Here is a 26,772-nt window from a genome sequence, read left to right as displayed (position 1 = left end):
ATGCCTCTGAGGTTGCAGGGGAGTAACAGCAGGAGAGAGGGCATGCCCTTACCTCTTGCCTATGGGCTTCCCAGAGGCATCTGGTGGGCCACTGTGCGAAACAGGATGCTGGACTAGATGGGCCTTGGGCCTGATCCAGCAGGGCTGTTCTTATGTTCTTATATGTTCTTAACGATTGTGTGCTTCCTGGAGAAAGTCAGTCCAAAGAGTTAAAGGGAGAGTTTTGATTCCTAGGGAGGGCTCTCTGTGCCTGGAGACACTCACTTCCTGCCCAGCATCCTTCCATCGGAAAGTGGACTTGGATTTAAAGCGCGGGTGCAAAATACACTTTGAAGGGGGGGAGAGAGAGAGAGAAGCTGGAGGCAGAATGGGGAAAGCACAGGGGGATCGGGAAACAGGAGCCAGATGGGATGCCTGCCTTGGGGATTCAAAGCAACAGGGCAGGGGAGGAAAGGAAAATGAACAGTATGATCATATTTATTCAGACACCAGCACCGCGGAGTGCAAGGAGACTTGCTCCAGGAAGGTGCGCCCACTGCCACATTTTGGTGTGGGTCTCCCACTCACAATATGATCCTTGCAACTTGACCAAGTGTCCGGAGGCACTTTTAGAAGACTGAGCTAGGGCTGTGAGTGAGTTGCTGATGCACAAGGCAAACATGGAATTTTAGTGATCAGAACAGTGTGTGGCACCCTGAGAATCTCAACTTTTAAAAAGCACGGCCAGTTTCTGCTCCTTACGGCTGCAAACCATGTAGGCAATGCTTGGTGGAATGTTAGAAGACGGTTCAGTTGGGACCACAACCATTAGGCGGAGCGGCTGCTGCAATCTCCAGCCTTCCCCACCAGGGGTGCCTTGTCCTCACCCGTGCATGGGCCCAGACTGGGCACTGTTCCCCATTTCCACCATGTTCCCAAAGAGGGTGTTCAAGCGGGGGTCCTGGGTGCTCGCCTCAGCTGTAGTGAAGTGATAGTCAGTCACCTTCTCAACAAGTTCATGAGGGATTCCGGCCCCTCGGTCTGAAATCCTGTGGGGAGAAAGACACCCGCGTCACAATTCCAGTGACCGTATTTTGTTCCTTTTCACCTCCCAATACTCAGATCTATTCCCAGCCAGAGAAAGGACGTCTTCAGTAGTCTGCCCCAACAGCAGAGTCCCATGGATCACGGTGTGTCCATGGAATGCGAATGACGGCCACGTCGTCATCAAGATGGCCTAACTGTGTTATGGAACTCCTTGAGATGTGCTTTATTGGCTTGTACTGTCATCTGCTTCAAGTCCTCTTGCACAAAAGCAAAGCAGAAGCTTTGTAATATTGAGTCATATTGAATACAACTGCAAGAAATAAAATCCAGGCAAGCTACAGCACAATGGTGGTAGCAGCCTCAGCCCTCTACAAGAGATGCTAAACTCTCCTTGGAGAGGCCGTACCTTATGATCAGGTCAATGTCATTGTTGGCGATGGTGATGGCGATGTCTGGCACGTTGTAGGGTGTATCCATGTGAGACTCCATAGTGGCTCTGAAATGAATAGCAAGGACCTCAGTAAGCTGCCTCCCACTCTAGCAGCATTCTGACACCTCTCCACTTGGTGTCGTTCTAAACCCTTTTCCCTCCCCAGAATGACTTGAAGTATAATCCTGCATTGCAAGAGGTCTGTAGCCAACATTCTGGGAGGTCATTTCAAGTCAACCTCTGCTTCCTAAACTCTGCAACTCCTGGACACCAGATCAAACACTGAGGGTTATTAATCAACGTATCTTGGATATCAAATTGCAAGTGGGAGGTGGCCAGCTTTAGGACTGACATTTATATAGGGAATCAATCGACCAACTTTGAACCAGTAGAATATTTAGGTAACGTACTTGTCCCCAAATTTAGATGTGCCCTTACACTTGCTCGTTTTAATGCTCTTCCTATGGCTGTGCAGGAAGGAAGATTTAATGGGATACCATTTAACTCTTGATTCTGTTCGTGCGGTTCTGGTGCTATAGAAACTTCCCCACATATTGTGATGTCTACAGGGATTCTCACACAAGACTAATTTCTCCTCTTCTGGAAAAATTTCCTGGTCATCCTGATGAATTTTACTTCAACTTTTTGCTGTCTAATTTCAACAAGGGGATCACTTGTAGAACAGCAAGGTTTTGCTATATTGTTTGTAAAATGTGTTCTGGTTTTATGTAATGGTTTTTATATTGTTTGGTCTATGATCGAAATAAAGCTTACTTACTTACTCCTGGCCACATGTACCTCTGCCTATTGTCTCTGCAGTTTTCCTTTCCCTCTCATTCAAATGCTTCTTGTGCCTCGCTCATCCCGCAACATTCTCCTGAAGCGGTGCCTCTTCCAACTTTCATTTTCTGAATATTACTACTTCATCTTCTTCAACACCCTTCCTCATCCCTTCGTTAGCCTTTGCCTGCCCACTGTGTAAAACCTAAGTTGCTCCGTGAATGGCAGCAAGAGGTCCTTTTGACTGCCCAGCCCTTCTGTGACAGGGAAGCAGCCAAGCCTGGCATGGCCAGAGGCCTCACCACTACCACCACCACCAGATCTCTTAGTGCATTACGGTATGGATTTTGCGATCAGGGCAGAAAATCTAGTTCTGCATGATGGTCATTCGTTTCAAATGCCCATTATTTCACCACTCCATCCGTGTCTACTTCCTCATTGGGAAGCAAGCCCCACCCCAAAGCATGCACCCTAAGGCAGCAGGACTCGGTACCCAGTTGCCCTTTTGAAAAAGCTAAGAATGGGATAGATCAAAGCTGTGGGTCTTTGGAGGGGAAAGTTCCATCTCCCATGTCCCCCATGGATGCCACTTACTTCTCACCTCCACAAAGGGGAAACAGATAAATGGGCTGCTCACCGCATGGCATTCTTGAGTAACTCCGGAAGGATGTAGTCAAGAGGCATGGGGATGAAAGGGAAGCGGGCGGCCACATGCCCATTGATCCGCACCCGCGGGGCATTCCCATACTTGTGCTCACACAGGCGCCTATGAAGGGAGGAAAGATGAGACAGGATAAGCACAGGCATAGCTTCAGTAGGTTACTCTGGAACAGGCGGCCTTGGAATTGAGCTGCAGGGCCAAGCACAGGCTCACTTAACTGGGCTTGGTGGGTTTTCTCCAAGTCCTCCCCATAGGTGGGTGCAACTTGGAGTTCACAATTGACTCTGAGAAAATGGTAAGCTGGAGCTGTGGGACTGCTCCCTTGCAATAAAGTGCACCCCATGTGTTTAGCCTCCATCCCAAAGAGTCTCTCGTCTAAGGGAAGGCTTTCTCCGAAGGGGGGGGGGCACACCAGGCCTTATTTAAGAAGGACTTTGATTCAGGGTGCCATGTCTTACAATTCTTATTTAAGCACTCTGCAGCAAAGCTGATGGTAAGTCTTACAAACAGCCATCTGTATAAAGTCTGGGTAGTATTTAATCATTTATTTTAATCATGAAAACTAAATATTTTAAAAATATTTACAAGAATAAAAATATATAATCTATTTTACCTTACAATCATGACTCTAATAGATTGCAAACTAATAAAACAGCAATTGTGGTCGACATTACACCCCCCCTTAAGGAAAACAAAAGAATACAGAAAGTGGAACTTCAAAATATGGCCACAAGGGGGAGTCACAGACCACCGCACACATCACTACAAGTGTAACAGTCTCCTTGTAGAAACCAAAACAGCAGTTCATACCTTGCAAAATCAACCCATTTCTCAATTATTTTCTTTGGAGACAGGCGAGTGCAGATGATCCCAACAAAGTCTGGCTGCAGGAGGATGGAGAGAGAGAGATTGATATTGAGATTGAGAAAGACTGAGATTGAGAGAGAGAGATTGACCTGGCAGTGTACCATTTAGATCTAGAACTTGCTCATTCCTGCTTTACCCCACAATGATCCCAAACTAGGGCTAACTTACTAAATTAAACATCTTTCTGGCTGATTGTTCAATTAATTTGAGCATATTAATCTTTTAGAGGACCAATCAATGAATGTATACAACTGCAAAAGCTCTGTAAAGTGCAAGTCCTCTTTGGCACAAATCCTCTATAATAAAGCCCTTGAGTGTAATCCGGTGTCCCTGCCCGTGTCTTTCTCGGCCGCAGGGACACGGTGGCCATGTGGGCTTCCGGATCGGGAGAAGGGAGCAGGGAAAGACACGGGGCAGGGAAAGGCGGCGGCGGCAGGGACCAGGCAGCCATGTTGGCGGCCGCAACAGATACTTAAAAAGCACACACAGCCACGGGAAACACATAGCAAGAACAACGGCCCCAGCCGATGCCTGCCCCCACCCCAAACCGACCGAAGACGATCAGAGACGCCAGCAGCAGCCATGGTCCACCCCCCCACCAGCCGCCCAAAAGCCAACATAGCGAAAAAATAAAACACACACACACACACACACTCAAACCCAGGTCGTTGCGGGCCAGCCGCAGGAATAGAAAAGACGACGGGGGCAGATTCGGCCCGACCGCCGGGAGAAGAAAAACGGCGGCGGCGAGTCCGGGAGAGGGGACGAGTCCAGCCCGGGCGCGACTAGCCCAGAAGCAACAGAAGCTGCAACAGCAGTAGCAACCACCAGCCTGAGACACACTCGCTGCTTTCTGTTTCCCGGGAGGTCCGGCTGGAGCAGGCACGGCAAAGCGAGCAAGACTTACAGAGGTGGGGAAGGGGAGGGGGAAGGTCTACTAGCGCCCGTTAATTTAATGGGCTTAAAATTACTAGTTTAATATAAAGCAGCAGCTACGGAAGATGCATATCCCCTGGCCTGCAACTAGGGCTCTCGAGTGTCTTGAGAATTATTTCATTCCCACTCTACTCTTTCCCTAGTTGTATTATTATTCTTAAATGTATTATTAAACACACTTCTGGCCCTCCTTTTTGGCATGCCACTTACTCATTGCTTAGTTTTTAACTAGTGGACTAAGCAGATTGTGATGGGAATTCTGGGCAGGCAGTTTTTGTTTTGTAATCTCTCTCTTTTTGAGAGAGGGAACTTTTAAAGCTGCCAACAGAACTCCATACAAGTATTTTCTGGATCCCAGAAGGATGCTGTTATTCAAAAGGAATTTTACACATTCACTGATTAACAAACAGAAATATAATGTCCAAAATATTACACATTACACTTCTGTTAATCTCTTTTTCATATATATAATTCATTGTTTTATTGTTTTTATTCTTGTTCATCAGCTAGGAAAAGATTGTTTTTAATATGGCATACACACGTTTCATGGAAAGTGTGTGTGTGTGTGTGTGTGTGTGTGTGTGTGTGTGTGTGTGTGTCTTACCTAGCTGTAACACACACACACACACCTATGACAGCCTTACACACACACACACACACACACACACACACTCAGCCCAGTTCAAGAAAAGTTGAAAGGTGGTACCTTGTCCTCATGCAAGGCAAGGTGGTGAGTGGCCAGCATCCGGATACCCAGACGGGAGGTGAGGGTCTTGTCCAGAAAGGACTGGATCAGCTTCTCGTCCTGGGAAAGCAACCGGAAAGTGAACAGCCTGCCGAATAAAACCAGGGTCCCACAAGGGGATGCAACAGCCACCAAGGAAACAGCTCTCTGGATGAAAGAGGAGTGGAAGAAGTGGATCTTTGCAGGGCATCTGAGAGGTTAGGGTACAAAGGGGCAAAGAGGGATGTGATTTTATCCTCTCCCCACTCCCCAATTTGAAATTGGATTGACCGCCCCACATCACCTGTCTTAACTAACTGCAGGGATTGGAAACGGTAAATGATACCAAAGGTTAAGGGACATGAGCAAGGCTATACTCAGAACCTGGGGCAGAGATGGGGAAAGATCCCAGAAGTTGTGGGATCCCCTGCTAAACCCATGCCTTTCCTAGAAGCCCTGGCCTTCTGCCCACCTACTCCTCTCACAATTCGCGGTGCTCCTCAGACCCACAGCAGGCCTTGAACCACCGCAGACTTCCCCGCCACAGACCCCAACCCAGAGCTTCTCAAGGGGGAGAGTCAGCCTCAGAGTACCTGTATATGCTTGCGACATTCCCGCAAGCCCTCAGCCAGCAGAGTCACCACATCCTTGTGGTCGTCTAGAAGCTGACGGACTAGTTTGCAGTACTGGGCCTCTGAATCTTGGTCCTTGATCTGCAAAGAGGGATGGGAAAGGGAGAGAGGAGAAAGGTCATCTTTAAAGGAATGGCAGGTTGGAGTAGAGAAGAGAGAGAGAGAGCATGTGCACACACGATGAAGCTATTCCATCCCACAAGTAAGAAACCCAAAGGCTGTATCAGGAGTCATAAAGCTCCAAATGCAGCATTCATAGCCTTTGAGGGGGAATCTGACCTTGCCCACTTACTCTAAACTCAACACGCTGCTGCTGCTGCTGCTGCTCCTTGGTCCTGATGTAACAGACCCAGGCTAGAAAGAGCACTGTGGTGTGTGCTACCATGCCTGCCATCTCTGCTCTTTACTCACTGGGCTATTCCGTCACAGTTTTGTGCCCTCTTAGGAGCTTAACTCTCAACACACTTTTAACCCTTGGTGTCCAAGATCCAGCACATACTTACTGGGGGAAATTCACTCAGTTTCTGGAAGGCTCGAATGTAAAGCTCATGCTAAGGAAGCAAAGGGGACAGAAATAAATTGATCAGAAGAGAGGTACAGACGCCAAAACCATTTGGTGCTAAACCCTCTTGCTAGCTACTGAGAAGGGTGTGGGACATAATAGGTTAAAAGCAAGAGGCAAAGCCTGGATTCCAGTCATCTCCGGGCAGAGTAAGATACCTAAAGTCCAGGGCAAGGGTTCCCACCCTGTGGCACTCCAGATGGTGCTGAACTACAACTCCCATCATCCCCAGCCACAATGTATTGATGATGAGAAGCGTTGTGGTTCAGCAACATCTGGAGAACCACAGGGTGGGAATTCCTGATCTAGAGAGTACTTTTAAAAAGTACTTCACATAATCATCTCAGCAATTCTTACTGGCCTTCTTTACTGGGCCGTTATAAAACAGTATCACCATTACAGAGATGGGGGCTGAAAGAGTGGCTTGTCTAGAACTAGCCATGGCCAAGTTGAGCTTTGAACCAGCCACATCAAGGCTCACAGCTGATTCTCCTAACCACTGGGCAACTCTAGTGGGATCTGATACAGTAAAGGAAAGGGAGCTGGGAATCAAGATTCCTGGGTCCTCATTCCCATTCTAGATGTGGGGAGGAAACCAGTGGTGTGTGTTGTAAGCAAGGAGGCTCCTTCTTGCTGGCAAGATCTGTGGTCTTTGTTCACACAACAGTTGCGCTGCTTTATGGTTATACCTGACTGCAAGTTGCCCCGAGGGCCTTGGCAGCTTCACTGAATTCCAACACCGTTCCCAGGGGCTTGGTTAACTCTTTGGGTGCTTCCCACCCACCTCGGGCATACATACCACGTGGAGAATGGTAGGGTTGCAGCCGATAATGAAGGGCAGGCTCCGAAAGCCTTTGATCCGGTGAGCGATGCGGACGGGCAGTTCGTGGTGCAGGTAGCGGGCACTTTTCTGGAACACACACAAGTACTTGAAGTTGACTGTGCAGCCTTGAAGGCCAGAAATTATTAGCATTTTGGCAAGGATTAGGGGTTGCCATGGACCACATCAGAGAGGACTGCTTAGTTTGTCCTCAGTTTTTGGGGAAACGTATGGCCTTGCTAAGTAACTGGGGGAGACAGCTGGGGAGTCACCATATTTGGCCTCATAGAGGGATCCCTAGCCCTCGCTGCAAGATCAAACTGGCTATCTGCCTCTTTGACGTGTTCCCCCACTTCCTGCTCTTAAGCGGCATCCTCTGCAGGGCACCTGTTCTTCACCGGTGGCATGCTGTACTCTAGATCAGGGTTTCTCAACGTGTGGGTCCCCAGATGTTATTGGACTTCAATTCCCATAATCCCCAGCCCCGGTGGCCTTTGGTTGGGAATTATGGGAGTTGAAGTCCAATTACATCTGGGGACCCACATGTTGAGAATCCCTGCTCTAGATCACATGGGCCGATGTGCAGGACAGCCTTGTCTTGAACTAGAAGGCCGGGCACAAAGGCCTCTGAGACAACAACTTGCTGAGGCGAAGCAGGTGTGGACAGGACACCATCTGAGAATGCTACATACACACGATCAGCTTATACGCCGACAATATTGCCTTAATATTATCACATCCCTTACGGGCTGTCTCATCTATACAGGATGAGTTGTTTAATTCTGAAAAAGTAGCAGGATTAAAAATAAATCTCTCTAAATCAGAAGTGTTGGGTACTGGGCTCAGCTCCAAGTCTCAAAAGGGCATAATTAAATCCTTGGTTATTATCAAAGTTTCTAAAAATATTCGCTACTTGGGTGCACATTTCCAAGAATCTCACAAATCTCAAACATTTGAATTTCACTCCAGTATTAAAATCTAGCAAAACTGAAATTCAGATATAGAAAGAGGTTAACCGCTCCTGGCTGGGGCAAGTAGCAGCACTTAAAATGTATCTACTACCTAAATTATTGTTTTTGTTTCAAGTCTTGCCAGTTACTATATCTGCTAACACCCTGCAGAGATGGCAAAGATTTTTTATTTCTTTTATTCACGCTAACAAGAAACCGAGACTTAGCTGTCGCATTCTTTACACAAAAAACAGCTAATGGTAGAATAGGAATTCCATACCTACCTGCCTATTATGAGGCTTTTCACCTCCAAACCATCTTACAGAGGCTGACCGATGTTGAGATTAAGATGGAAGCTTCTGATCAATACTCTTCTAGAGTTAAGAGTTTGCCTCTATTACCAGATTGGATTATTAAGTTTAAAACAACAGACAATCCTTTTCTGAGTGCCACTTTCAAGGTTGGGCAAGATGGCATGAAAGTTTAGCGCCCCCATATTCCCCTCTCATTCCAATTTTTGCCACCCTAAATTTGATGGATTGTTTACATCGCCTCGACTGATGGAAGCTGCTGATCTGGAAGTTGCCAGATTAAGTGACCTTTACCAGTGAGGAAATCCTATTGACCTAGAAGCTATAGGGAAAATTTGGGGGCCACTGCACTGCAGATGGTTACATTTTTTACAGTTCAGATACTTTATTTCTACGCCAGAAATAATAGCACAAGTTAATAGACAACTAACAAGATTTGAAATACTGGTTTTGGAAGCCCCGGACACCCTCAAAAGTGTGGTTTCAAAATTATATGATTTGATTATAAACCATACATTTAACCCACTGCCTAGCCTTAAAACATCTCGGGAAAATGACTTCCAACAGGAAATCAAAGAGCAGGAGTGGTTGGACATATGGAAATGGAAGCCAGTTACTTTCTCTTCAGCCCAAATTAAGGATGACCTTCTCAAGGTTTTCCATAGGCGGTACCTGACCCCAGTAAAAAACATCACACATCCAAGAAGACTGCTCTCTGCTTTGCTGAAGTGGTTGTGAGATGAAGGGGACCTATTTTCATCTTGGGTGGACCTGTCCTAGGTCTGATCCTTTTGGACAGAGGTTTTCATGGAGATGTGCAGAATTACAAACCAGAAAACAGGATTATGCCCCCAGCTGGCGTTAGTAAATGTATTCTCTGGGGTCAATACAGATGTGCCATCCAAAAAATTAATTGTGTTTATGGTAACTGCTGCCAGGTTAGTTATAGCCAAATATAGCCAAACACTGGAAAAACCAAACCTTGTCGATGGACATCTGGTACAAGAACCTATGGCATATCACGATCTCGGAAAAGCTAACCCATATTATTTGGTCCCATGCAAACCAGACTACAAATAATTCTTTTTAATATTATATTCTTTTTATATAATTTGATCAGATTTTATTCTTTACACTAATAGGGAAAACTACAGTTGTTTTCCTACCAAAGACAATTTTAGAGTGTGGATGGATTGAGGTTTCTTGTATTATGTTTTGCTGTTTGTGTCTGGATCTATATTGTTTAGCGTTGTAATTCTGTTTTATTTTATTTTTTTAAAGCTACATACACATCCCTGGTCTCTCCAGAAGAAAAAAAGTATGCATGCATGTGATAAGTAAAATTTGGTATATGGACTCCTCCTCACTTTAGATTACGCCAACAATAACATAACCGCTACAAAAGAGATCTGCTCAGAGCATTTCACAGTCTCACTAAACCTCACGACAGCTCTGTAAGGTACGGAGGCTTTAGCACCCTCACCCATTACAAACTGGGAGGAGAAGTGGGGCCAAGAGAGAGTGGCTTGATTAAGACCACTGAGCAGAGATAAGAGTGGGGGACCTCCCTGCTCATAGTCCATGTCCTTAACCACTATTCCACAATAGTCAGGCAGGCTTATACACAGCCATTCATGTGGTCACCTAATCCAACTAAGAATTGCCTTCAAGTGATGAGGCAGGGGAAGGGCGTCTATTCTCTTGTCCTTTCAGACAAATAAGTGCAGGCAGGTAGGCAAGAATGTTTTTGTGGCTTTTGTTTCTGAAGATTGCATTGCACACAAAGATAAACAGCTCCAGTTAGAACTGGCCATGTGGGCTGTGATGGCACCCAAGAAGAACCCACATCTCCTTAAGAGTGTCGCGTACCAAACTTACAAGCATAGACACAATGGAACTCTTCCCCTAGGGGTATTCAGGGAGGCAACAAGGACTGAGTCACTGGAGGTTGCTCTGGATACAGTTTTAATATTGTGGAGCAACGGAAGAGGGAAATTCTTGCTCTGAAGCAGGAATGGATCTGCATATTCCAGGTGGGGCCCTGGAGCTATTGTGGGTAAGCTGGTTGCTTGGGCCCACAGTTTGGCTCTGCTCTTGCTGCAGCAGACATACAAGGGTGGAGTCCCCAGTTCCTAGAAAAGTAATGAAGCAGGCATTTCTGTGCCAATATATGTAGTGAGACATATCTCTAGGGAGACAAGTCAAGGTGGCACGAAGCTTGCTGGCAAAATCGGCAGCTGGCAAAATCCCCTGCTCTAATCTCCTGGCAAAATTGGCAGCTTAGCATGACCTCACACAAAGCAAGGAGGAGACCGCTTAATTAGGCTTTTCAAAAAAAATATTAGGATGGCAGTGAGAACAGGGTAAGACTTATTGGACTGGTGGCAGTGGGGAGAACAGCAGGCTCTAAGTTACTCTAAGAACGAAGTTTTCAGCAACTAAAGCAAAGCAAAGTGTGCCGTTGAGTTGGTGTCGACTCCTGGTGACCACAGAGCTCAGTAGTTGTCTTTGGTAGAATACAGGAGGGGTTTACCATTACCATCTCCCATGCAGTACGAGATGATGCCTTTCAGCATCTTCTTATATCGCTGCTGCCCGATATAGGTGTTTCCCATAGTCTTATCCCATAGTCTGGGAAACATACCAGTGGGGATTCGAACCGGCAACCTCTGGCTTGCTAGTCCAGTCATTTCCCCGCTGCGCCATTAGTAGGGCACTGGAATTCTGAATTGCGAGGTTCAAAGGCCCATCTGCACTAACCTCCTGAGTTTCCTTTGGAACTTGTTTAACTGTAATGGCCTCCCAAAAGGAACTTTGGCTGCAATCATTTAAAAAAACCTTTAGAGATACCCAGGCCTCTCACAGCATCATGGATGTTTCTTTTTGACTCTGAGCGTCTGGTGTGTGAAAGACCCAGCCTTGCTCAAGAAGGTTGGCCCAGCTGGATTCTCTGTCCCAGTCATCTCTAGGACTCCATAATGCCCAGGGCTTCTTGGGAGAATAACATTATTTAATTGTGTTTCCCCCCCTGCTCTTCCTCCTAAGAGCTCAGTGAACACTGTCCCTCTCATCCACCTGGTTTATCCTCACACCCATCCTGTGGTGCAGGTTAGGAGGTCATGACCGTTCCAAATGTTACCCAAATGTCAGATTGCTTGATGTTGTCCAGAACAGTGTGTGGCACAGTCCCTGACCAGAAGGCTGTTCAAATACATAGCTCCACACATAGGACAGCTCCTTGCATGGGAATGTACCATCTCGGAATGTACATGCGTGGGGAGGGGAGTCATGTCTTTAAAGAAAACAACCCTCATGTCAAACTCCCCCTGCATGTATAAAGCTGACATACGATGTATTCAGCTTCACTTGCTCTGTGCAGAGCTTTACAATAAGGCTGTGCACTTTACAATAAGCAGCCGTAGATACCATGCGGATGTTGAGGTTGCACAGGATCAAAAAAGGGCTGCACTTCATTCAACACAGCACATCTGCATTCTCTAGATGCAGCAGAATCACAGGGGGCAGACTTCCCCTAGACCAGGGATTCTCAACGTGTGGGTCCCCAGATGTAACTGGACTTCAACTCCCATAATTCCCAACCAAAGGCCACTGAGGCTGGGGATTATGGGAGTTGGAGTCCAATAACATCTGGGGACCCACACGTTGAGAAACACTGCCCTAGACTATACTGTTTCAGACCGCAGGTAAGGGATTTCACATCTGCCTCCCTTTCAATTCTGGCACTTAGAAAACCAGCCCAGAAGTCAGAAATCTTGGATTCTGTTCCCAGCTCTGAGGACGTTTCAGTAATAATAATAATGCCTATTAATTAAGAGCAGTGGAAAGAAAGAATGAGGCTAGTATCCAGGGCAAGCTGCAGTTCTTAACCATTTGAAGGTTGCTGTTAATCTCACACCTACCAGCAGGTGACTCCCATCCTGAGAACGGCCGGAATACAACATGGTGGTGGGCGTCAACCTCACAGAGGCCTGGGAAGAAGATGGAGAGCAACGTCAAACAGAGCTTCCAGACCACCCCCAAAAAGCAACATGGAGAACAGAACTAGAACTGAGCATTTCCAGCCACAAATCACTTCCTGCGCTCCTGCCTTTCCTGTAGTGTGAAAGCCAGCCCTTCTCCAAACCCACAATTCCTTAAAGATGGTCTCCATACATATCCCAAAATGGAGATTATTAGAAGTCAGACCCACCCGATTTCCTGCTGAGAAGCCCCATCTTGCTGGTGACCAGGATGTAGGGCCACCTTTCCACTCTTCCATACCTTCCTTCCACCTTCGTTGCCCACCCACACACAGAGAGATTAGGATTAGCATCTATGATGCAATCCCAGGAGTCAGAGTGAGGGGAGGAAAAAGGGGGCAACCAAGATTTCTGGAAGGCAGGACTTCAGGGCTCTTTCCTCCTTGCCACGACAGTCAGAAGCAGTAAAAAACACCCACCCACACAAGACCTTTCCCCAGAACTTTTGGGCCTTTAAGAACTGCATGGCAGACAAGGGGTGCGCATGAACCAAGGTTCCTGCACCAGTCCGAATTCAGACCAGTCCACTGGTCTGCGAACCAGTTTGTTCCGATTTGGACGAAGCACGAACTGCTTTGGCGGTTCGAGTGTGCTGGTGGCGGCAAGCGGCACCTTTAAAAGCAAGCAAGCAGGTCCTTACCTGTGTGACCGCTGCTCCAGGCAGATTCCTGCTGCAGCAGTGCTCCCCACAGAAGGCTGCACGCAGTGGTGGCACACACTTGGCCTCCGCACATGCTGGCCACGCACCTGGCCAGGTGTGTGCCACTGCCAAGGGCGGGGTGCTGGGGGGTGTGCTGCCACAGCAGGAAGCCCCCTGGAGCGGCGGTCACGCAGGTAAGGACCCACTTACTTACTTTTAAAGGTGCCTCGTTGCTGCCTCCCCCCCCCCCCTTGAACCACCAAACCGGTTCACAGTTTGGCTGAACCACAACGAACCAGTTTGCAGATCTGCAGGTCAGTCCGTATTCGGACTGGCCATGGACCTCGGTTCATGCAGACCCATATACCAGACAGGGATAAAACAGCTGCTGCTTTTCCCCAGCACAGAGGTGCTATGACACGAAAAGCTGCACCTGATACATTTCTGCCTGTCATCCAGCTTTTAAAGGCACAGAAGTCGTGTCAGAAAAAAGTTGGCAACCCGGCAGACATTATTTCTCCAGTAATAAATGGCTGCCATCTGCCTACCCCGCACCTAAAACAGGAACCACATTCAAGCGACCACACGTTAAGAGTTGTACATGGGTTTCCGACAAAAACGATAGCGGATAATATGCTAAAGGCTAAGGAATAATGACAAATGAATGGCTTATTTAATTAACCAGCTTTTTCACCAGGGAAGGCTCCAGATGGCAGGAGGGAGATGGGGCCTCTGTTCTCCCACAGCCAATGTTGTGGACTGTCTCTCCAGAGCTCGTGCCAAGTTGTTTGGGGATCTCATTAAACGGTGGTGATTAGCGAAATGGACCCAAGAGCCAAATGATAGTTCTGCTCAAGAAGGAAGACGCAGACGGCAGTTTCTGATGGAACAGCACAGACTGCTTTCCAGCCCACCCTCCCTTTTCCCCATGGGTACCAAAAGAGTGCGGGCAACGCCACACTCAATGCACATGAGCCTGCATTGTAGAGCATCTATCCGTTTCTGATCTAGGCCAGGGAAAAAAACACTAAGGAATGCAGTCTGCCTGCTCAGACCTGTCCTTCACATACTGCTCCTCCTCGAGGCTTTCAGTCCCAGGAGAACGCTCCTCCAGGTGCCAAGGAGCACCACCTGATAGAGCCTAGACATGCGGCTCCTGGCTCACAGCCTATGGCACTCATTATGGGCCAGCCAAAACCTGCCTGGATGGAGAGGTAGAGGTTGAGAAACAGGAGCACTGCCCTACTCCATGGCGCTTACTGCACGTTAAATTTGAACCATGAGTGGGAAAGCGATGCTCACCTTCTCAGCTGCTATGTCAATGGCTGACTGGTTATAGAAGGAGGTCACCGTCTTGGATCGCTCGCGGGCCAGTTCGTGGTGCTGGTCAATGGCTGAAGAGGACCGGTATCGGCGGGCGAGAGGAAAGAGCGGGAGCACGGAGGGACCCCGGCTCCCAGCTCCCCCTAGCTCCACCATCAGCAGTGTTTTCCACATCATTCTCTCTTCTGCAGACACCTAGAGACAAGGCAGGAGGAAAGTGCTAGAGCAGTGGGGCTACAAGCTGCACGTGGGGTGTAAATCTGAATGCAGCTGCACTCGGCTTGAGTCATCTGGCTGCCCAACATCAGAAGACAGCCCTGGGAGTTACACACAGCCCTGATCTACCACAGATGGTAGGTTGGGGGCACCATTAAGGTCATCAGAGGGAAGGATTGAAACATCTGATCCATGGGGCACAGCACACACCCCACTGAAATTAAAAAGGAGCAAAGAGCATGGCAGTTTCTCCCCACACTCATCCGGAAATGTGGTTCCCTTAAAATCGGAGCCCAACTTTCCAATCAAGGGCATTAATTTTCTAGTAGCTTTGGGAGTGAAACAGATAGTAACTAGAGGGTCTACATAAACAGAGCAGGAAATTAAAACCTTCCCTATAGCCGAGGGATGAGGCTGAGGGCGGATTTATTATATTATAATAATTATTATTTATTTATTTACTTATTTACACAGTCAGACAGGTGTTATTGACTGGTTTGTTTTATCCAGACATCGAGTCCTTCCCAAGGACCTGGGATGGCTGAATTTTATTGTCAATGTTGTTGCTGTTATAGATATCGTTGCAGAATATAGGCTGTTCCCAGTAAAGCTGCTATTATTATTATTATTATTATTATTATTAATTTTATATCCAGCTCTTCCTCCAGGGAGCCCAGAGCAGTGTACTACATACTTGGGTTTCTCCTCACAACAACCCTGTGAAGTAGGTTAGGCTGAGAGAGAAGTGACTGGCCCAGAGTCACCCAGCTAGTATCATGGCTGAATGGGGGTTCGAACTCGGGTCTTCCCGTTCCTAGTCCAGCACTCTAGCCACTACACCATGCCGGTGTAGCCATGGTGCTCTCTCAATGACAGGGAAACCCCATCCTGCCCACCCCCATATCAGCAATATCACATACTTACTCCTAAGTTGACAAGTCACAGCACTGTTTCTTCTTCCCCCAGGTTTGGGTACTATCCCCTCTAGAAGGGCTTCGTGCATTCCCTAATGAGGGAAAACAAAGGCCTAGTTCATACGTACACCTACACCACTGGATTATTGGACACCAGAAGCTCAACATGTCAACTGACACCACTGAGAAGCATGACATTTGAGATAATGTAAGGTTAAATGCGAGTTCCGTCTGGTGTGAGATATGCATTCATTCATGCATATCATCAAGCGAATCCCCTTGAGACCTGGTTATAGGCAGCATTAAAATGTGCTAAATAAATAGTGAAGAATAGTTGGGTGTGAGCCAGCCAAAGGTGTTCCAGCTCCTATAGATCTAGTGCACATTTTAAATTTTAAAAAAGGGGGAAAGAGGGCCCTAGACCAGGGACAGAGACACACCTTCCTTCAAGCCTTGACAACTCCAGATAGATCTGACACTCTGCATCAATGAGACAACCGTTTCTCTCTCAGTGTGGGGCAATTTTCTCCTCCCTCCAATCACCTTGCAGCAAAAGCCATGTGGAATGCCGGAGCATTCCAAGAGGCCTTCTTCTGATTATGAGCCAATGTGATCCAAGCAGACCTCAAATACCATGGTTGCATCAATCCGGTCTTCCAAACAGTGAATCGGCAATGTCCCCTCAAGGTGACAAAGATATCTATATCTATAGCCGTTTCATATCGTTATGTTATTATTTTCACTTGAAAGCCAGTCTGGAAATATTTTGACTGAGGGGCAGCATATACATTCTTAAATTAAAATTCACAGCACTGTCCTCTCTTATGCAGACCTATACACCAATTGGTTTTTCTAATCCAAAGTCCAGCATATAAAATTTGTGAATATAAATTTGACATGCCTTGAAGGTAATGGGGACGGCGAAGAGCAATATTTCATTCAAATCCAGTGAAGAGCTTGCAGAAACTTGCTTACCTCAAGTGAACTTGGTCATTTTATGCCAACTTCCTCGCTCTGCAAGGAGGGATAGTTCCGTTTCCATCTAAAAGGGGCAGAAGTGGAAGGAAAATTCAGTGAACATAAAGGTGTTTGATGACGGAGGGGAAAATTTCAACCTATTCAGTGCTGGAATAAAGGACCCGATACACATGTTATATATTAAGAACATAAGAACAGCCCTGCGGGATCAGGCCCAAGGAAGCCCATCTAGTCCAGCATCCCGTTTCACACAGTGGCCCACCAGATGCCACTGGAAGCCTACAGGCAGGAGTTGAGGGCATGCCCTTTCTCCTGCTGTTACTCCCCTGCAACTGGTACTCAGAGGCATCCTGCCTTTGAGACTGGACGTGGCCTTTAGCCCTCCGACTAGTAGCCAATGATAGACCTCTCCTTCATGAAGTTATCCGAATATGGCTCCTGTCCTTGTGGAAACTGAACTCTCTCTCTCTCTCTCTCTCTCTCTCTCTCTCTCTCTCTCTCTCTATATATATATATATATATATATGTATGTGTGTGTGTGTGTATCATATTTTTATACTGCCTGATATGTACATCTCTAGGCAGTGTACAAAATTTAAAAAATTTAAAAGTCACAAATTAAAATACATGACAATAAAAACAATAGTACAAAATTATTAAAACAAGGCATGCCCTCAACTCCTGCTTGTGGGCTTCCCAGGGGCATCTGGTGGGCCACTGTGTGAAACAGGATGCTGGACTAGATGGGCCTAGACTAGATGCTCCATTGGTTGCTGTACTACAATTTCCATCATCCCTGCAGCATAAGTGATGGGAGTTCTAGTCCTACAACAGCTGGAAAGGCTGGCTACCCCTTTACCAATCAGAAAAGGTCTAAAACAAAAACACCACCAGTGAGAATACCAATGACTGAGCTGGTCCCCACCCCCCCCCGGCATCCAAAAAGTCATACTTTTAAGCAGAAACCCCACACACAGAGGGTCTTCATTTGCTTTGGAATGGGGCACTTTTATGATCTTTGAGAAGAACAGATATAATTTGAATTTAGAGGTTGTTATTGTTTATTTACAATCTTAGATCAAACATCAATATACACAGAATATACACAGTAAAAAGAGAAAACAATAACGGAAACAAAGTCTAAAATGTCATCAAATATATAAAATCAGGAACCTTTGACAGTAACCGATTCTGTGCTCTAGCTTCTCTTAGTTTGGTCAATGTGTAACAGAATTAGATGTGTATGGTACATTCTCTGTTTACTAAGGTAGGCACAATCTCTGTATTTGAACAATTGTCATTTGATGTATCATATATACTTGGTTCTTTTCTATTAAGAGCGGTTTGTGGCTTGTATTTTTGCTCTGCTTATATAAAAGATTACATGAGTGGAGGACTAGGGATAAAATCTAGGAATCCTCTCTCCCCGCTACACCACTCATCCATCCACCCAGGTCTTTTACTCTGCCCACCCGATCTTCTCCTCTTACCTGCACTCCAGGTATTCAGACTTTACTGGAGAGTGGGCATGCTGGGTTTAATATCACATGCATGGAATTGCATTTATTTCTAAAATGTCTATCCCTCCCCTCAACGCCTCATATTTCCACAAGGATTTAAAAAAAAAAACAAAAACAAAACAAAACAGAAATTCCCCTGGATTCCTAGATTTCTAATAGGTCCCATTCAGAGGGACCATCACTGAAAAAGCTATACTGCTAACCCTGCCTGCCTGGAAAGAGCATATGAAAAAAAACATCATTCTCCCAGATCCATCACTACTATTCTCCAAGACATTCCAGGAGTCCTGGTTCCCAAACCCCTCACTCTAAGTCTAACCACTACATTTCACTAATATCCTGCAAATGGGGAGAAAACCTCCTTGCTCTAACCACTAGACCTCAGTTCCAAACAGCTGCCATCAAGTGCCAGTGGCTCCCTCCAGTGGCTGCTGCTGGTATCTGCCCTAGGTTTCTTTTTAGATTGTGAGCCCTTTGGGGACAAGGGACCATCTTCTTGATGTATTATTTCTTTTTCTATGCAAGCCACTTTGATAACTTTGATTGAAGAGTGGTATATAAATATTCATCGTAGCAGTAGTAGCTACAACTGTCAAGGGGATTCTCCCTTTTAGTGCACCATCTTCTCTGCCACTAAGATTTCTGGCTCCAGAGAAACGTGCAAGGGAAAACAGGAGGCAGAAAGAGACACAGACCGGGCCTTGCACCTCTTTCATACCACAGTGGAAAGGAAAAACTATATATTTTCATCTGGCAGGAATACAAGAAAGGAAGATGGGGAGAAAAGAAAGCAACAGTGCAGCCAAAACCTAGGACCAATTTCAACCTGAACATAGGGCATATGCGGGGGTGGGTGTTCACATGATTGAGCTGCTATAACATTAGAAACCTCCACATAGAAAACTGGCTGTCAGGGAGAGGAGTTCGAGTCCAGCCATATACCCAATTAGGCTAGTTTTCTATGTCCAGGGATATTTTTAGAGGAGCATGTAAACACACAAGCCTGCAGTCTAAAGTAACACAGCTCAGACACAGCTGAACCACCTCAGTGAGAACAGGACCCTGGTGCAAAACAGAGAGACCCTGCCAGCCAGGACTCAGGTTTGTAATGGCAGAGAGACTGGAAGGTTAATTACACACAACCCCAAGATCCCTGGGTTTTCTGGGGACTAAAAGCAAGGGAGGCTAGAAGCCAGGACTCCTGGGCCCTGCCATAAGATGGAGATGGCAGAGAGGCCTAGTGGATGAAGGCCAACAACCAGAAGTCCTTGTTCTTCAGGGGTTTAAAACAAGAGAGGCCTTGACCAAGGACTCCTGGGTTCTATTTCCAGCTCTGAAAGTGGAGCGAGGCCTTGAAGAACTGGAAGGCAGGACTCCCAAGCTCCGCTCCAGGTCCACTCCGGGAGGAAGGGGGCGTAGTAGGGTCTCCCGGAGGCCCCCGAACACATTTGACCCACCTCTCACCCAAGTAGCTTGGAGTTTTTTCAAGCCGGTTCCGGACAGACCATGCAGCAGAAGCCGGAACGCCGGGGCCCTGTTTGTCTGGCTGCTGTCTCCAGAGCCTTTTGGCTCTTGGCAAAGTGTGCATAAGCACACACAGCCGGCCCCTCCCTCAGCCTCCGACCTCATTTCACCCCAGCAGCCAAAACCAGAAGGGAGGGGAAGGGAGCAGAACCAAGACAGAGCCTGGAGAACAGGCCCTGGGAGGCTCCAGGACAACCATTAACCTTTTGGAACAGCACAGATTGGGGGGGGGGGTGCTCATCCCACTCGGATCGACGCCTCCCCCCCTGCCCCCCGAAACTGGGCTTGTTTCTCATTAGCAACAACCAGCCATTTGGAAACTGGTGCAGAAAAAGAGCAGGTAACACCACACAGAAGGGAGCTCAAGAAGCTACACGAAACCAGAAGCCGTTGGAAACAAGCCAGAAGAGCAGAAGCCACATGTTTTCATTTCAAAAAGGAAGTTTAAAAGGATAGATTTCCAGAAGGATGCAATCCTAAACAAATTACTCAGGACTGAGCCCCATTTAAATCAGAGAGAGAGAGACTTCCTTCTAAGTACACAGACAGGGCTGTTTATATTCTGGACCTTCACCTACTAAGTTTCCCTGCCTCACATTTTGAACTTTACTGAGAGAAAGGGAAAGGCTTTCTACATGTGTTCCTAAACAACAGGTTAAAATCCATTTTCTTAAAGGATTTTAAACCTTTCTATGGAAGAAGAAGAAGAAGAAGAAGAAGAAGAAGAAAGAAGGAACCCAACCCCAAATTTGTTTTAGTTATTCCCAAATTGCAGAAGCAAGTCTCTTGATTTATATTTACGGTTATAGTATCTTCCTTTAAGAATATGCAGCAGACCAGACGTCTGCCTAGCCAAATCCTCCGTTTTGCAATAGTAGCCACCCAGATGTCTCTGGGGAACTCAGAAGCAGAACATGAAAGCAGCCCCACACCCACCCCATAACTGCCCATTCAATCTCAGGCTGGTTAAGCCACTGATGCCCAGTTTTGGGTCTGTCCCCAGATGATACAGGAGGACAACCTCCACCATCCTCAGCCACAGTGCTGACTAGGGATGATGGGGGTTGTAGTCTGACACCATCTGGGGAGTGGAAACTGACCCAAGACTGGGAGCCCCTGGATTAAGCAATGACTGATTTCAAACTACTCAGTTTCAATGTTCAGAGTTACCATTTTGTCTACCCACAAAAGTACAAGGCTGGCAATAAGGACTGTAAATCACACAATTCACTTAAACATGTATGCACACACTTTTTTTTTGTATGCATGTACTGAGAAAATAAGCAGTCTGTTGTCATCCCAACGTCAAACACTTAAAAACAACAACAACCCAACTTCACATATACATTGATGGGGTCTGTGCTGTTGGTGACTGACCAGGAGAGAGATCTTGGGGTCGTGGTAGACATCTCATTGAAAGTTTTGTCTCAGTGTGTGGCAGCTGTGAAAAAGGCCAATTCCATGCTAGGAGTCATTAGGTAGGGGATTGAAAATTAAAATGCTAATATTATAATGCCCTTCTATAAATCTATGATGCAGCCACATCTGGAGTACTGTGTATAGTTTTGGTCACTGTATCTTAAGAAGGATATTGTAATCATGTGGGGGCATTCAATCACATATGGTGGACTTGCAGTAAGGCACAGCAATTTTGGAAAAAAATTCACACTAAGATGCAACAAATTTTAAATATAAATTTTCCTTACTTGACGGAGCTTTTTCTGTTAAATATGACCAAACTCTCTATACCTACTAAGTACACTGAGCTATCCTTATACATGATTGCAGCAGCTAGGATTCTTTACGCTGCAAACTGGCGGTCACAGATAATCCCGATTTTGGACAAATGGTTAGTAAAGATATGGGAGTATGCTTTGATGGCTGAGGTTACTGCTTATTTGCAGAATAACTCAGATGAAACATTTGTGGCAATTTGGGAGCCTTTTATAAGTTTCAATATAGCACAGGGTCTACATCCACATCCAAGATTCGGTTTCTCTTAAAAGTGAGGGCTGAGGGCAGTGTATTAGTGTATAATGTAATTACTATATTACCCATATCCTATCTTTGCCTTTCGTGATATTCATTGAGAGGGAAAAGATTACTATTAAAGGGTGAATGTGAAATTTTGGATTGTCATATGAAATATGCCATATGCAGCTGCTGGAAGCTCAAGAGTGGACAATGTCTTTTTTCTTGTTCGATATTTAAATTTAAAAAAAAATTTTAAAGGATATTATAGAACTGGAAAAGGTACAGTAGAGGGCAACCAAGATGATCAGGGGCCTGGACCACCTTCCTTATGAGGCAAGGCTACAGCATCTGGGGCTCTTTACTTCAGAAAAGAGGTGACTAAGGGGAGACATTATCAAGGTGTATAAAATTATGCATGAAGCAGAGAGAGTGGAAACAGGGAAATTGTTCTCCATCTCTCACAACACTTGAACCAGGGGTCATCCCGTGAAACTGAAGGCTGGGAAATTTAGGACTGAAAAAAGGAAGCACTTTTTTACACAGCGCATAATGTATGGAATTCTCTGCCATGGAATGTGGTGATGGCTACTAGCTTGGATGGCTTTAAAAGGGGCAATGGCTACTAATCTGATGACTGAAGTCCACCTCCAGCCTCAGAGGCAAGATACCTCTAAATAACAGTTGCAGGGGAGCAACAGCAGGAGAGAGGGCATGCCCTCATCCCTTGCCTGTAGGCTTCTCAGAGGCATCTGGTGGGCCACTGTGTGAAAAAGGATGCTGGACTAGATAGGCCTTCAGCCTGATCCAATAGTGTTGTTCTTATGTTCATTAAATCATAAATTACAGGGATGCAGAGGACAGCTTGGAATTAAGAACATGAACTATTAGCTGGGAAGTCACTAGCTCAACATTCAGTTGAGGGTTGCATTTTCTGGGTGGCTTAGGACTAAAAATACTGGTTGACATTACAGGGAAGCTGTACAGGTGATTGAGATCATGCATCTCTCAACCCTTTGAGGAAAAAGCACTATAAATGCTAAATTATTATGGTGAATATTTAAGCAAATACCCAATGTTTCAGAGGGCAGGTTTTGGGTTTTTGTACGATCTAAACAATAAAGGGTGGCTATCATCATCTTGCCTTGCTTGTGAAATGCTCAAGGGCATTTGGATGGAGGCAGAGCAAGGGACTGGGTAGGATTCTGACCTGGCCTCCCATTCCTAACCTCCAGGAAGTCCCATGCACAGCACACCTCTCAGCGGAATGATTTGCTCTAATCTCAAGTTTACTTCAGGTCACTGTACTACATAAGTCATTTGCTAAAAAATAAAGGTTAACTGGCCACTCTGCTAACAGATAAAGAAGTGTAGCCACAGTGGTTACTGTTTAACTACTGACTACTTTAAATATGCAGAATGCTTTAAAACCACTGAACATGAATATATGAAGGTGCTTTGTCAGATCATTGACCAATCTTGGTCAGCATTATCTACAAACAGTGGCTCTTTAGTCCTTCAGAGAGTGGTCTTTCCCAGCCCTTACCTGGAGATGCCGGGGGTTGAACCTGGACCTTCTGTATGCAAAACAGTCAATCTACCATTAAGCTACAGCCCCTCCCTTTTCTCTCTCATCTTCACAACAAATCTGCAAAACCCATCACTATTGGTCTTGTTTTAAAACAAGTGGAAATGCAAATTGGGACATTATGCATGTAAGACTAGAAGCGTATGTGGTCCACTAAATCCATGTCCAAAAACCATGCACTAGATCAGTGATTCTCAAAAGCCCCTATTCAGACTCTACATTAAATGTAGTGCACGCTTGTGAGCATGACGTGCGTGTGTAGGCGCATTGGGCACTTCTGGTGACACAGGGTCCAACGAGGCAGAGGGGTGGCAGGGAGGTACGCTGCTGCCCCAACAGACCCTTTGCTAACGGAGCACTGGCGGGGGAGGGAGGGGTGTGTATCCTCCCCCGCCCTTAAAGTCAACCCCGCCCGTCTTCAAACTGGCGGTCCTTCGAACTGGTTCGGAGGCCCATAGAGGTTATGAAATGTACATTTACATTTATGTAAGGGTCCATGAATGTACCTAACTGTACAGTTAAGAAATGTACTATGGTACGTGCATACAGATCTGTCCACATCCCTACCTCCAGGCCCAGAGGCAGGATGCCTCTAAATACCGGATGCAGAGGAGCAACAGCAGGAGAGAGGGCATGCCTTCACCTCTTGCCTGTGGGCTTCTCGGAGGCATCTGGTGGGCCACTGTGGGGAAACAGGTTGCTGAGCCAGATAAGCCTTGGGCCTGATCCCACAGGGCTGTTCTTATGCACACATTTTTGTGTGAATTGCTGTGCATACATTCATTTTACAAGTAAGCCAGGGTACAGGACCTCTCAATGCAGGGCACAGTTTGGAAATGTACTACTGTACGTGCATACAGGTCTGTACCTCCATATACTGCATGCAGATTACACATATGTTTAACATAATGTGCGAACAGGGCTGAAGTTAGTCTCCTGGGAAGCCTCTTCAACACTGACTGGCCAGTCAAGGAATAGCTCCAGGGCTGCCATGGAACTTCAGGGTGTTACAAAGCATTCTGGGGTGCCTTCTAGGTGGCCACCATGAGGGACAGCAATAAGGCCTGGGTTGCTGCCCAGAATTCTCCTATAGCTATTTTGGATGACATGTGATTGCGCTGAATAAACTGTATTTAAGGAAAGTTTATCTGCCACTGTAGTTTTGGTTTTTTTAGTTATGACATTTCTTTCCCTCCTTTCTTCCATGAAGGAATTTAAGACATTACCCATGGCATCTCCAGGTGATCTCCCATCCAGACACCATCCACACCCAGACCTGCTTAGCTTCAATAAGGTCTTGTGTGCTCTCAGACTATATCCTGAAATCAGCACTGAGCTCCTGAGCTGACAACTCCTGCTAAGGAGGGGTTGTCCCCTCCAAGGAACACAATCTGAAGGCCACTGCACTTATTCAGTTGTTCTTAAACTAGCACGTGTATTTAGACCATGAAAGCGTCTGCTAAAATAAATCTGCTAGCCTTTACAATGCCACAAGACTCTGTTGTTTCTGCTGCATCAGATGTACAGGGTTGCTCCTCTGGAAGTTGTTCAACTGGTAAAGCTCCGAGTCTGGTAATTTGAAAACTTGCTTCTGTTTGTCAATTTTTTCTATGGTGGCATTTGCGGCTTCATTGTATTATTTCAGGTTGTTATTTGGTAGTCCTTTATCATCTGATTTGGTTGGCGCTGTCTTAACATAATAATCCACTGTAAAATCCCATAACAGCATTATCAAGACATTCCAAAATAAAACACAAACCCGTTGTGTTGCAATGTACTGTTTGCAAGTAGCCAGTCTCAGCATATGAGTCTGCATTACTCATTCTGTTATTATTTTCATAGAGTGATTTACATAAGAATAACATAAGCAAGACAGACAGGTACCTGCCTTTGAGGAGAAAAGTGGGGCAAACACCTCTCCTCAAAAGCAACTCCCCATCACAGATCTGTTTTGTCTTTTCACCTTTTTTGAGCATGCATTTATAAAAACTGCTGCCTTGTGCCAAGAGTTTTGGAACAATTGCCTCTTCCTTGCCAAGTTTAGCTGTTTACATTCCCCAGGTTAAAGCAGGCAAAGGGAACAAGCATAGGACATCTTGGCTGCCAGCCTGAGCCTAGCTCAGCACTCTTTGTCCTAGCTTCAGCACTGAAAATGAACAGGGCCAGTCTCCGCCAGCAGATGCCCATTCCTTCATGAGCCTCGGAGTCCCCTTGCTTTAACCTAGTGGACTCCTGCTGGAAATCACGACTGCTCTAATTTCCTAGGCTCATTCTAGTCCACATCTCCCTGTTATTAGGAAAACATCGTTGATATGTTCCATGCCAGCACACAACGCTTTACAGAGCAACTCAGGCAAAAGATGGCAGCTGTTTGCACAAGAAGCTTACAGCCTGAATGTTAGCAGGGAAGGGATAGCAAGGAGGGGAAGGGGAGGCAGGGATTTCAAAGCAAAAAGAGGTGGGGAGCAGGGCAGGGAAGGAAGAGAAGCGGTATTATAGAGCCAAGGATAAGGAATCCTGGCCCTATGGCCTTCAATCACTCCTCTTCCATTTGCACAATGCATCTGACATACCCTCGTACCAGCAAGCCCAGAAACAGGGGCTATTAGTTCCTTTGCACAATAAGCCTCAGTCTTCTTCCATAGACTACAGGGGTTGCAGCTCCCAAAGGCCCCTACTTCAACCCCACCCCCCGACGGCTCCCAGCCCCACCTCCTGACACCAGTCCTCCCTAGCAGAGAACCCAGGAGTCCTAGCTGGCACCCACACCTGCTGCTAGTCTGAGAGCCCATTCCAACACACCACACTCTTCCCTGCATTGAAAATATTCCCAGGAATCCGATCTCCCTCCCTCCTTCTCCAACTCACTGCGGTCCTAGTCTAGGGAACCCAGGAGTCCCGGCTCCCTCCGCGCTCGGCTGCTCTGACTCCCTCCCAACGCATCACACTCTTTCTTCCCTATGCCGGGGGTGGTGGTGGTGGTGGTGGGGAGAGTCGGGAATCCTGGCTCCTTCCTCCCATTCTTTCTTCCTCTAACCCCGGCGCCCTCACCCCCGGCTCCCTCCTAGAGGACCCAGGAGTCCTACAACCCATCGCCCGCACCCTCAACGCGGAGGTGGGATTAGCGCACATGACCTAAGCCCTCCTTCCTCCCAGAGACAGGGATATCGACTATTTTACACGCTCCGGAGGAGATTCCTTACCGCCAAGCACTGCAGCAACTTCCACTCTGAGACCGGACTAAACCAGCTGCCACTTTCTCCTGGAGGTAGGGGGAGAAGCGAGGCAAGCGGAGTAGACTGATGGCAGCCAGTCTGCAAAGGAGGCAGAGGAGAGCAATGCCAGCTGGGAAATGTAGT

General features: G+C 46.6%; 1 protein-coding gene across 5 annotated transcripts in view; it reads right to left on the bottom strand.

The window, feature by feature from the left end:
• BCKDK (branched chain keto acid dehydrogenase kinase) overlaps positions 1-26,772 on the bottom strand; it is a 28,588-nt gene extending 1,816 nt beyond the window's left edge. Inside the window, exons 1-13 of one of the 5 annotated variants that reach the window (XM_053258784.1) lie at positions 26,617-26,772; positions 16,808-16,874; positions 15,843-15,924; positions 14,682-14,897; positions 12,620-12,688; positions 7,418-7,528; positions 6,560-6,607; positions 6,018-6,137; positions 5,407-5,505; positions 3,708-3,781; positions 2,874-3,002; positions 1,433-1,522; positions 867-1,028 (exon numbers count right to left, since the gene is read on the bottom strand). In XM_053258784.1, coding sequence (XP_053114759.1) covers positions 867-1,028; positions 1,433-1,522; positions 2,874-3,002; positions 3,708-3,781; positions 5,407-5,505; positions 6,018-6,137; positions 6,560-6,607; positions 7,418-7,528; positions 12,620-12,688; positions 14,682-14,879 — 1,100 coding nt within the window. In that variant the 5' untranslated portion in view covers positions 14,880-14,897; positions 15,843-15,924; positions 16,808-16,874; positions 26,617-26,772. Of the gene's footprint in view, positions 1-862; positions 1,029-1,432; positions 1,523-2,873; positions 3,003-3,707; positions 3,782-5,406; positions 5,506-6,017; positions 6,138-6,559; positions 6,608-7,417; positions 7,529-12,619; positions 12,689-14,681; positions 14,898-15,842; positions 15,925-16,807; positions 16,875-19,787; positions 19,894-26,281; positions 26,492-26,616 lie in introns of those variants that run through there. The other 4 variants (XM_053258787.1, XM_053258785.1, XM_053258786.1 and 1 more) reach the window with 4 other exon arrangements.

The sequence above is a fragment of the Hemicordylus capensis genome, chromosome 6 (assembly GCF_027244095.1).
Source record: "Hemicordylus capensis ecotype Gifberg chromosome 6, rHemCap1.1.pri, whole genome shotgun sequence".
NCBI lineage: Eukaryota > Metazoa > Chordata > Lepidosauria > Squamata > Cordylidae > Hemicordylus > Hemicordylus capensis.
Note: the sequence above shows the minus strand (reverse complement) of the source record. Positions and strands in the feature narration are given on the sequence as shown.